The 12,590-nt window shown below is 35.6% G+C and overlaps 1 protein-coding gene across 5 annotated transcripts in view; it reads left to right on the top strand.

Moving 5' to 3' along the window:
- Positions 1 to 12,590, top strand: part of GIGYF2 (GRB10 interacting GYF protein 2) — a 112,485-nt gene that overhangs the window by 21,626 nt on the left and 78,269 nt on the right. For 4 of the 5 annotated variants that reach the window (XM_064485269.1, XM_010999009.3, XM_064485271.1 and 1 more), the window contains exons 3-5: positions 44 to 127; positions 9,837 to 9,966; positions 11,059 to 11,154. In XM_064485269.1, coding sequence (XP_064341339.1) covers positions 87 to 127; positions 9,837 to 9,966; positions 11,059 to 11,154 — 267 coding nt within the window. In that variant the 5' untranslated portion in view covers positions 44 to 86. Of the gene's footprint in view, positions 1 to 43; positions 128 to 1,720; positions 2,761 to 9,836; positions 9,967 to 11,058; positions 11,155 to 12,590 lie in introns of those variants that run through there. The other variant, XM_064485270.1, reaches the window with a different exon arrangement.

Below are 12,590 nucleotides of genomic sequence, written 5' to 3' on the forward strand. Positions count from 1 at the left end.
TTAATCTTGACGAACTATATGGAGATATTTTTCTCTTTAACAGGTTTTTCCACATATAAAAATCTATTGTAAACATACGGAAAAGAATGGCAGCAGAAACGCAGACACTGAACTTTGGGCCTGAATGGTGAGTTTTCAAAATCTCATCCTGCTGTCTGTTGGATGACTAGTATAGTAGTAAGGTATTTGTACAGGTGTTGGGAGTTTATAAAATGTGCATGTTTTTGAGACTTTCCTTTACGTGCCTAGTTGAAAATAATATACCAGTCTAGGAATAAATAATATTTGGTTAATAACTACTTTTATTTTCCTGTTCTGGTCTTGTAATGATAATTGATTTGAAACTCCCCACATTCCCACCACCCTAGCAAATTATTTAACTTTTGTTTGATGCTTTGTCTAGATGCATATTTAATGTTACATAATTGTGACTTTTTATGTGTATGTTTTCTGCTACAATGCTGTTTTGTGGATGCTATTCATAGACTCATTAAAAATAGTTTTTATTGCGTTATTATTTGAATTTTATTTTATTGATGGGCTAGGCAGGTGGTCCAGAATTACACTGGCTATAAACAGCCATATAGGATTGGGTTAGCATTTGCCATAATAACAATTAATCGACCTTTGAGTCTCTTACAGATATGTTTGGACCCCGAATATGGAATTCTCATGGAATTTTGAGATCCATCACATTATAGTGTGACTTTTTCCCCCTCTTCTTCCTTTTCCCCAAAGTTGATGATTGAAGATCCTCTCGTCAGTGGCATGAATAATGATAGTTCCTTTTTCCATTCAAACTTTGAAACAGAGGCAGTATTTAAGTATATAAATTGAAATAGTGTCTTAAACATTTTTGATTGTTCAGGTGGTGGTGGTTTGATAAATGACGCAGTAGTAACTCCCTATTTGAGGACTCTTCTTACCTTACCTTACAATATGGATTTCTTCTTATATGTAACTCCTAAATTTTCTTGGCCCTTATAGCTAGCATTTGGAGACTGAGGAGAAATCACTTTTTGAAGTTCTAAGAACTGATGCAACTTCTATACTTTGAGAGTTTATTTTGGAAATGTTGACCTAAGTAATTTTGCACCTATTTTAGTTCTTATTTTATATTTTAAGGATAATTTTCTTAATTGTCAAATCAGTATATGCCTCTAGAAAAAGTAAAAATTATAAGTAATCCAGAAGAAGATATAATCACCATAATTTCACCATCCATGATGACCACTGTAAATAGGTTGATGTATCATTGTAGGTAGTTTTATGTGTGCTTACTTGTGTATATGTACATGTATTTTCACAAAAATTGGATCATGCTGTACATTCAATTTTGTAACCTGCATTTAAAAAATAACCACTTCAAAAGTATCTTTTTTATCAATAAATATTTTCTGTTATTTTAAATGGTTGCATTGTATGGCTATACCATCATTTATTTAACTAGTCTTCTAGATGTAGCATATATATGGCTGTTCTTAGTTTTGCATTATTATAAAAATATTTTTGATGAACATTCTTGTAGCTAAAACTTTATTCACATCTTCCAAGTGGATTTAAATTCATATAGCTTACTTTGTAAACCGTTTTGGGTGCAGCTCTTTTGCCTTCACCTAGAATTTATAACTGCTGCTCTTTTGTATTTACACACTTTCATGCCTATTTCTTTGTAAAAACCTGGTTAAAATTGTCAGCTAATTGAAGGAAATTTTTTTTTCTTTCAGTATCCTTTTATTAAGAAGTAACAGCAATGCCAGGAATTTAGCTAAAACAAAAGGGGAAAAAAAACCACTCCTGGTGATGTTCTTGAGTCATTACATATTTAATTTGGTGCTAAATGGGTTGACAAACTATGGCCATGGGGCTGTTTTGTTGGAACACAGCCACACCCGTTTGTTTCCATGTTACCTGGCTAGTTTCACACTATAGTGGCAAGGTTGAGTAGTTACAACAGACCATCTGGCTCAGAAAGCTTAAATATTTACTCTATGGCCATTTACAGAAAAAAGTTCGCTGGCCCCTGCCCTAAAGCATGGATTCCCAAAGTCATTTTGGTGCATCATTGATGGTCTCTTTTGTCTTACACATCCTTTTCATTGGTACTCTGAAGTTTTTTTGATGGTATTTTGTTTGATCAGCTCAGTGTTTTATACAAAATTTGAATTGAAGTACTTTTAGCAGAGGAAAGTTACCAGTCCCACGCTCAAGCTATGGCTTTGCCTAATTGTTACCTCTGTTAACCTGTGGGCATTAGAGTTTAGGAACCTTCCCTTAGTCATCTGAAATGCTGATAAATTGAGGAGCGGAGGTCCAAGTAGGCATACTGCCTTCTTTGCACCATCTGTCAAAATTTCTTCTGGCAAAGGGAATATATGAGACCCTTAAGTAACTCGGATAACCCTGATCTAGAAAGCTGCAGTATGAGTATGCTGTGTTTTTCTGCATGTAACATTACGTTTGTTGTAGCTTGTATATTCGATGGAGCTTGAGGTAAAGAGCTGTGTCCAGAATAACGAGAATCAAAGTTTAGAGTGATTATACTGAATCAGTGTGTAACTCTGAATCATACAGAATTATTCAGTGATACTGTATTCTTTTTACTAAGATGATCATTTTTATAGTGATGTAAACATAATGTTCAGTAAGAGATGGATAAAATGAAGAGATGTATTTGTACCTGGGACAGTAGTGAAGATGGGAGTGTTGAAAATTGTGATGGGGCAGACCATGAATGACCATAAGCATGGACTTTATGAGGTAGGTATGTAGAATCATTAGGTTGTAGCTTACCTTTATATTTAGAATAACAAAATATATCACGTAATTTTTAAAAGGGTGTGATAGATTTAATGGAGGAGTAAATCATTTTTAGGTATAAAACAAGAATCACTTTAAATCTTTACTCAAATGTTACCACCTTAGACGTTTTCTGACCATCTATGACACCCCACCCCTTACTTCCCACCTCCCTTCCCTGTTTAATTTTTTCTTCATGGTCTATATCAAAATATAGCATGCCAAGTATTTTACTTAATTTTCTTTATCATTTATGTCCCATCCTCCAGCCCCCACTAGACTGTGCGCTCCTTTGAGGGCAAGTACGTTGGTTACGATTTTTGTACACACTGTTCACTGCTGTATCTCCAGTGCTTGGCACATAGTAGGTACTCAATAAATATTTGTTTAACGAATGAGTGAATTGTTGGAAAGTTAAGTTGTTGTTATGCTTTGCTATTGTCAACATGTATACACATCCTTGAGCAGTCTTGTTTGTGTTGCTGATCATTTCCTTTGAAATATCTTGGAAGTGGAATTATTAAATCAAAAGTTTAATATTTAAGGCTTTGGATGACACATGGACAGATTGATCACAAGAAGAATTGTATGAATTTAATTCCCATCCTCTCCTATTTACTTTGCCCTTGATAAAACACTAAGTACTACCTTGAAGAAAAAAAATTTTTTTAGTTCTAAATTTGGTAGATTTATGGGGTTTTTTTTAAAGAATTTTTTTATTAGTCCCAGTTGTAGATTAATTCACACTCATTCCAGAAAACGATGGAGGGAGCAATAGTGCAGAGGAAAAAGAAAAGATCTGAGTTATGCTTAATCCTGCCACCCGAAAACCATTGTTTTTTCTTCCACTAGCCAATTTTGGTTTGTATCCTATTCTTTTTTCTTTGCAAATAAATGTTTGTATGTATACATCAAGACATTTTTAAAAAGCAAAACAAATTCATTATACTTGTTTTGTTTTGGCATTTTAATTTTTTTATTTTGAGGATCCAAAATCTACTCAGATAATTCTGGGCAATAAAGGAATTTGTTACAGGGGAATGAATAATTGCAGTTACCTGGCTCTATGGGAAGGAGCCAAGGAACCTCCTTTGGGGTTTCTTCTGTCTCTTCCTGGCCTTAAAGAAGTTTTCTCAGGTCTTTCCTTGCAAAAATGAATGGGACACTTCTGTTTCCTCCAAAGCACTTTGTTTAGATCTATGTGAAAGTTATGACTTTTTGCTGTGTCTCTTTATATGTGTTTACCTTACTTAGAAAAGAACTAATTCCATTGAGAAAGTCACTGTATTTCTCAATTTTGGTGAGCCTGTTGTTTAGCTTAGTGGAGGCACTTAGCAAATGTTGAATGGTTCACTTCTTATGGTGGGGGTGATGGGAGCAAGAGAATTCAAACCTGAGATTGCTGGGTTACTATTCATAATCTTTGTGGAATTGTGGGGAAAATGGGAATTCTGGAGGATGGAATGCATTAATGATCCCAGTTTTCAAGAAGTGTAAAAGGTAACTATACAACCTGAAGGGATAGTAAATTAGGTGTTAACCTAGGGTGTATTTTAGAAGAGAATATTAAGAGCTGTTTAGAAAACATTTTACCATGTGCCTTCTATGTTTTATGTCTTGGGTTAGGTGCTTAGGCAACAAGGATAGAGGACATGGTATCTACTTTTGAATTATTGATGTAGTGGGGAAGCTGACACTAATTTCACTCTAATGTCAGTGCTGTAAAGAAAGTATACTGTCAGTACAGGATATTCAGCTGCTTGTTTGATGCCTGTAGGCATCTCATCCTTGATAGTTTCCTAAAACTGAGCTCATGAATTTTGCTCTTTTAACTTATCTCAGTACCACAATGCGCTCATTTGCTTAAGCCAGAAGTTTTGGAGTTGTCCTGCTTATTTTGTTTTACTTCTGTATCCCTACGTCTAGTTCACAATGTTGTGTCTATTCTACCTTCAAAATATCTCTTGAGTCTATTCATGTCTCTCCATCTTCATTGCCTCCACCCTAGTGTAAGCCATCATCTCTCTGACATAGACTGTTGTAGCAGTTGCTTTCTGATGTTTGACTTCCATTCTTTTCTTCTAATTGCTCTCCCCACTGCATTCAGAGTAATCTTAAAAATGTAAATTGGAGCAAGTTTTCTGCAAAATCCTTCGCTAGCTGTCTATTTGTATGGCTACTTACCAGCTTTTTCTTCTACTAGCCAATTCGTTCCATGAACATTGGGTAGGTTGGTATTTGTGTGTAGCCAAGGCCCTGAGGGTCTAGATCTCTCTCCTTTCCCTCCTGCCACTCTCTTTCCAATCCCCCATCCGCCTCATTCTGTCTCTCTTCTTTTCCTTCTCCTTTCCACTTAACCTTTCTGCTTCCAGGTCCCCACTGCACCCCAGGTAAAAATGATTAGAAAAAAATATTCCTGACAGCAGAAAGGGCATGTGTAAAGACAAGAGGGTAAGAAACTGTAGGTTTAAGAGGTTAAAGTTTGCCTTTACTCTGATGTGAAGTGTGGGAGAAGAGAGCTAGCAGGCAGCTCTTCTGTGTTAAGGAGCTTTGGATTTTACTTGATCATTGTGTGCCAATTTGATGAAGAATCGTTAAACGGAATGCTTTATTCAGATTTGCATTTGAAATAATGACTGATAGTAGTGTGGAAGGTGGACTGTGACTGGTTAGATTGTTTAGCATGCTGTTGTGGCATTCCAGGTAAGAAAGAAAAGCGTGAACAGTAGTAGGTTAGTCAATCAGGGGACAGTTTGAGAGATTTAGGATTTAAAACCGGTGGGACTTGGTAATTGTATATGGAGATGGTTAGAAGGTGAGGACTAAAAAAAGGATGATTCCCAGACTCTTAAGCCAGTGGCTTAAGTAGTGGCTGAGGAGATGGTGGTGACCTGTGTTTGGGAACAGAGGTGATGGAGGAGGTTGGGATGAATAAACTAATAAGGAGGGTTTTGGGTGTTTTAAACCGGAAGGACAGTGAGTGGTTGAATATGAAAGCCTTACTCTCTAGAGGGGACAGGTCAGAGCTGAAATTGAGAATTGTGAGCTTACTCAGAAATGTTTTTTGACTCCTACATCTTTGCACATCTACATTGACATTCTAAATTACCTTTATAAGTTGAAGTTTGGATTTTGGGCAGCAGTTAACAAGTGAGGATTGTGGGATATCATGCAGTTTTAGGAGACCCTGCTTCTGTTACCTGTCAGTTACTACTGGTACTACTAGGAGTGGCGCCAGGCCTCCCGTGTTAAACAGATCTCAGTATGGCCAGGAAGATGAAAGTAATTAGAATAAAAACATTTCACTTGGGCCTAGTAATTGAACTTTGCTAGAGCAGAGGAGTAGAAGGGAGAAGCCAGGTGGCACTGAGTTTTGAAGTGATTGGAAAGTGAGTGTGTGGAGATGTTTCTGAAAAAAGGAAAGATGGGCAGTGCTGCAGAGGTAGAGGAGGATGCTGCATTAGAGGAGTTTTAAACAAATCACTATTAAGTATCCTTAGAGACTGAGGGGAAATCAAAAACGGAAGGATTGAATTTCTACAGAAGAGGGTTGTATGGACCAAGGTCCTTAGAGGAGTTAAAGATCACCGGTGGGTTTTTAGGAGAGGACATTTCCGAAATATGTTTTAGCATTTCCAGTTATCTGTGGAGTGAAGAAAGACTTGCAAGAGGATTTGTTAATTATTAAATAAAACTCAACCATTACCCTAATTCAGGCTACCATCTTCTTTTAGTTTGAATTACTCTCAGCTTGCCTTGGTCTGTTCTCTTCACAGTAGCTAGAGGAATCTCTTGAGTATACATTGTGGTCATGTTCCTCTTAATAGATCTGGTGCCTAGTAAGTATTCAGTCCCAGACGTGGAAAGCCCTTGGGCATGGTAGATGGGTTTGAAACCTTGTGAGGAGCAGATGAAATTAGGGACGTTGAGCCATGAGAAGGGAAGTCTCTGGTGAGATGCAGTAACTTTGCAAATACTGGAATGATTGCCTCTTGGAAAACCACTTACATGTGCCCTCTAGTGGTAGAAATGATTGTGGAGCATGTTGATTCAGTATAAGAAAAATAATTTAAAAATAACTTCTAATAAAAGTATATATGTATATTTAAAAAGTAATTTTTGGAAGAATAAACCATGGCTATTTTAGATAAAAACTGGAGACCTCACTGTTGGAAAGATTTTGGTCTTTTAACTCATGAAGACCTGGGTTTGATTTTGTTCTGCTGGCTGTGATTGTGGGCAAGTTGCTCAACCCTTTGGCTTCATTTTTCTCATCTGTTGTATTAGGATTGTTGTGAAACTCAAATGAAATTAAATGAAGTAGTGTATGTGTAGAATTCCGAGCTCCAGTTCTCAGTGGATATTAATTTCACTTTTTTAGGAAAGAGCCCGAATGTATGTGAATTTGATGTGAACCAATGTATAGGAAGGTCCTTCAGCAGTGGTTGGATCACTCTTTCATGGGCATATTGTTTTCCTACTGGCTTGTTTAACCTGTCGTGTAGTAGTTGGACCCAGTGATCTCTGAGTACATGAAGAATTGGAAAGAAAACAAAGGACTAACCCAGTAGCAGTGAACACTCCTAGTACCCAGATTGTGGTCTTAATATATACCAAAGAGAATCAGGCTGAAATAGTTGACTCTAAGTCCGAGGGAAGAAATAATAGAAGCTGACTCTGGAACATTTGACATAAACCAGATAGAAAAGAAGCTGTTAACTAGGGTTGTGTCAGAAGGATTCAGGAGCCAACCTGAAGCCTCTGACTGGGCAAAGATGAGACAGTTTGAGTATTGTTAAGAATAATTGCAGTGAACTGAAATACATAAATAAAAAATAATTTTTTATTGTTAGGGGATGTTGGAGAATCACATCATTATTTTGAAAACTAATAAGTAAGAAGGAAGGATGAAGGCTTTTTCCTTCCTTTCCTGTATGAACTGTATGCTATTAAGTAACAATACCCAACAGTGTAAGAGGGACGTTTCTCTGTAGAACTATAGCTAGTAAATAAAGAAGAAATGGAAGAATAAAGTCACTTTAGCAATCTTAGTGAATATAGGGATCTAGGCTCTGGTCATCAGGGACTGCTTAGCCTCACAAAACCAACCAGGCAGTGTGTGCCTCCTGATGGAACCACACACCACCACGTGGAAGCATTGCCACCTCTAATCAGGTCTCTACATTCAGTCACCGATTTGCATGAAATGCAGAGAACAGAGAAACATGTTAAACTATTAAAACTATGTCACAGGGAAAAAATCAGCAAAATTCAGACTTCAAAAAATCCTTATCTTTTAGAGAGAACATTCTGAAATATTTACAGATGAAATGATAGATTTTCTTCAAAGATTTTGTCAAAAAATCTTGAAAATAATACCCTTCAAAAATCTTGAAAGCCAAAGATTTCTTCCAAAAATATCAAAGGAGGGTTAGATGGGGCTGTAGAAGGAGCAGGATGGATTGGGGACTGGTGATAGGTACATGGGAGTTCGTTATGTTCTTCTTGGTACTTTTATTCAAAATTGTCCATAATAAAATGTTAAAGAATAACATGGAAAAAGAAGGTAGAAACACTGAAAAAAAAAAAAGAAAAGAAAAACCAAAAAACCAAAACCCTGTAGTCTTACTTTACTAATACATAGTCCTTTTTTTTTTTTTTTTGGTATTGCTTTCTACATGTAAACACATTTTACATATTTACTACATGCATACTATTTTTTCTGCCATTTTTGAATACCATGCAAGTATTTACTGTGCTTGACCTCCATATTTTTAATATATAATTTGTAGGCCATTTCTTTTGTTTTTGTGCATAAAGCTTAGCAATTTTGAGGATGTTTTAATGCTTCTGTTGAATTTTTCCTTCAGGCTAAACTGCTGAATTACAGTATCTTGGTTCGTTTTACTGTTGTTATTTATTACTTTATAGAATTTTGGGCTGTCCCCAGCCCCAGGTAATCAGCTACTCCTGGTGGTAGTTTTTCCACTTTGATACAGTGCTGCAGTAGGATCTTACTCTTGCCATTTTTTGCTGAGGTTCTCTTCCCCACTCTCTTTTGAAGATAGAAACATCTTATTATAAAATTAAAATGTTCCTCATTCCCCAGTTCCATTCCTTAGAGGCAACTGCTCTTATCAGCTTGGAGTATATTTTTACTTTTTTCTTCTTTTGAGTAAATGGGGCTTTTTTTTTTTTTTCCTGCTTGTACTTCACTCTTTTCACTGCATTTTCAGATTCTCTACACTGATTGTTAATTGCTTTCATTAAAAGTGGATTGTGAAATATTGTGGGCATAAAAAAGTATAAATTGTAATGAGCATCCATATACTGAGTACCTAGCTGAAAAAATAAAATGTTGTGGATAAAATGAATTCTTCCCTTTGCAGATAGAACCATATCTCAAATTTTGTATTTGTCAATTCATGTTTAACTTTTATGCTTTTGCTATGTTTTGTATGTGTCCTTAAGTAGTATGATCCTCATTATATGTAGTATATAAAATTATCTTTTTTATAAGCTTCTATATTTTGCTTTTTCTTTTGTGTAGCATACTTTGTTAAATATTAGCAAATAATTCTTTAAAGTGGCTGTTCTAATTTATAATTCCATAAATACTACTTGAGAATTTCCATTGTTTTAAATCCTTACCAACAACTGGTATTGTCAGGTGTATTAATTTTTATTAATCTAATGGGTGTAAGGTAATATCTCACTTTTGTTTTAGTCATATATTACTTTTATACTTTGGAAAAAAGATGTCCCCTCCTCATCCCCTAAGCTTCTTAAGGACATGCCCTGGTACCTTCTAAGTTAAGGAATTTCCACATGGTGGTTTAGTTATTTCTCAGTGAACTATGTTCTTAGTGTGCTGTTGCAGCAGGCTGTATTAGAGCTAGAATCTTGGGCACCTTGAGATAATGGGATTTCTTTCTGTTTTCCAAAGAACTAAAATGAAACTTTTTATAGTGTACTATATGAAAAAGGTCCTTGCTGCCGGAATGTTTAACACTTCATTTTCATATTGTGTCTCCTAGGCTTCGAGCTCTGTCCAGTGGTGGGAGTATTACGTCCCCTCCTCTTTCTCCAGCATTGCCGAAGTATAAGTTAGCAGACTATCGTTACGGAAGAGAAGAGATGTTAGCACTTTTCCTTAAAGACAACAAGGTAAGAAAGTAGCAAGGAGTTCAGAATTATGAATGAGATTTCAGGGTATGTACAGTTATGTGTTGTTATATGAAATAGCCATGATTTTTCTATTGTACCTTTTTCTTGCTTTGAAACTTGCAGTAGTTCAGAGAGGCTCTTCTAAATGTTGTGTACTTCTTATTTTTTAGAGAAGACCTAAAATTTCATTACAGGAGTAGAAGGCTTCATGGAAACAGGAGAGTAGTCAGGACTTCATGCTTTGTCTGACTAATTTCTCTTAAACTCTTTTTTTGTCCCAGTGTGATTGCTGAGAAAGGAAGAATTTTCCCCTTCTCTTTAGTGCATCTCTTATTTTTCTTTCCAGTTAGAAGTTAGGAGGTGGGGAGGGTATAGTTCAAGTGGTAGAGCCCCTGCTTAGCATGCGTGAGGTCCTAAGTTCAATCCCCAGGACTTCCCATTTAAAAAAAAGAAATCTAATTACCTCCCCCACCAAAATAAATAAATATTAATTAATTAAAAAAAAGCAATATCTTTAAAAAAAAATTAGGAGCAAGAAGGGCAGATGCTTCTCTTGTTCTTTCCTTCTGAGTTAATTATAAAATTTTTAGTGGGGAGCAAATCTTAAGAGTGACACCATGTTGTGTCACTTATAAATGAACAAAACTCAAAATGTATTAAAGTACACTTTTATTATCTGAATAGGGAGAAATAACATTTTCTATTTTTAAAGTATACTTTGTTTTTGATTTTATTAATGAATTAAGAGTCTTAAATTTTAATGATGGTTGCTAAGGACAGATACAGTTACTTGTAAACCTCTCCTTACCACCTTGTGCTTTGAGTTAAAAATGTGCACGCTGGAATACCAGTCAGTGCTGTATATCAAGTCTGAAAGTGGTAGTCTGATGAGAAGAAAGGGAGAGTGACTGGGGTTTTTAATATTTGACGCTTTCAGAATATTTACATGCCACCAAAAGTTAATAGTGGTTGAATAAGCTTTAATCTGTATTTATAATAGTCAATCGATAAACCGAAGAATATTTTCTTGTTTTATCTTCTAGTAATTGGAGGGATAGCATTAATCTCATGGTCATGTGTTTGGTCAAACAGATACCTTCAGACCTTCTGGATAAAGAATTTCTGCCTATCCTGCAGGAGGAGCCCCTGCCGCCGTTGGCTCTTGTACCATTTACAGAGGAAGAACAGGTTTGTGCCTAGTTTTGAGCCTCAGGTCAAACCCTTGTTCCTTCCCACTGAAGCATGAAAATAGGAAGTTACTTAGGCCCTAAGGAGTATTCTGCGTTCCCACAGGTCTGCTTCCTTCTTACTGTTTTCTTGGCATACGGTGCCTCTCTTAACTTGACTAGATTCTGCTTTAGATCTGAAGCTGTTGAGTATTATGTAGAGATGAGGAAATATTTACAACTTATTCAAGTAGAGAGAAAGTAATTTTGGGGGTGAGAAGGCCTTCTTTTCAGAAACATGTAGTTTTTCAGAAGTAATCGGCAAAACCTGAATTCTTACCAGTGCAGTCTACCACTGAAGGAAAATGTAGATCTTCAGCTCACTATATGCTTTAAAATGTGCTCTTCTATCACCAGTTTTTTTAAGTGATATTGCAAGAAAGTTAGAGTTTTGGGCTGGAAAGTATCAGATTTTGTGTTTATCTTTTTATAGTGTACTATATCCAGACAAGTAATGGAGTTTTTGATTTCAAGGAACTGTGGTAATTGTAGTAATGTGGAGAAATAAAGCTTTGCTGGAATGCTGGAATGCCACTTTAAATGAGGAGTCATCATTACTTTTTTTTTTTTTTAACTGCTTTATTGAGACATGCCATAATATTGACCCTTTTAAAGTATACAGTTCAGTAGTTTTTAGTAGATTCACAGAGTTGCATAACCCTCACCACTATCTAATTCCAGAACATTTTCATCATTATTTTTTGTGACAGTTCTGGAGATTTCCTCTGTATTCTTGCCATGTTTTGCATGATGAAGTCACCCTATTAAGGAAGAAAAGCTTACTAAAAGAATTCTGTTAACCTGAGTTAAGTTTTAAGAAAGATTTGATATTAACCTTGGTGATTTTCAGCACCATACTTTTATAAGCAATTTTGTTTTCTTTATGGTTTCTCCTGAGTCAGGCTAGTTCCATCTTTAGTCATGAAACTCAACATCATCTAGGGGCATCAGCAGATATTTTCATTGACCAAAAGGTTTTACTGCTATAAAAGAGTACATGGGGAAGGAAGGGTCCTGTCTCCAGTGATTGCTGAAAAGTTCCTTTTCAAAACTGACAAAATTACTTAAAAAAAAAAAAATGACATCTGGTTATCTTTTGTTTTAATTTTTCTCAGAAATATTTTTATTATGAAGTATTTAAAATAAACCAGTATAGAAAATATTATTATAAATACCAGCATATTTTTAATTAGGGCATATAAGATCTTAGAATTATGACATATTTGTGTATCTTTTTGTTTGTTTTAAGAAATGAAACATGTAGACTGCCTGGGGTGTACCCATCCCTTTGTTCCCAGCGATTACTATGAATTGGATTACTTTTCTCATTCATGTTTTAATATTTTCATTACATATTTATGTATCCATATATCATAAGCATTTCATTTTATAGGGTTA

The sequence above is a fragment of the Camelus dromedarius genome, chromosome 4 (assembly GCF_036321535.1).
Source record: "Camelus dromedarius isolate mCamDro1 chromosome 4, mCamDro1.pat, whole genome shotgun sequence".
In the NCBI taxonomy this organism is placed as follows: domain Eukaryota; kingdom Metazoa; phylum Chordata; class Mammalia; order Artiodactyla; family Camelidae; genus Camelus; species Camelus dromedarius.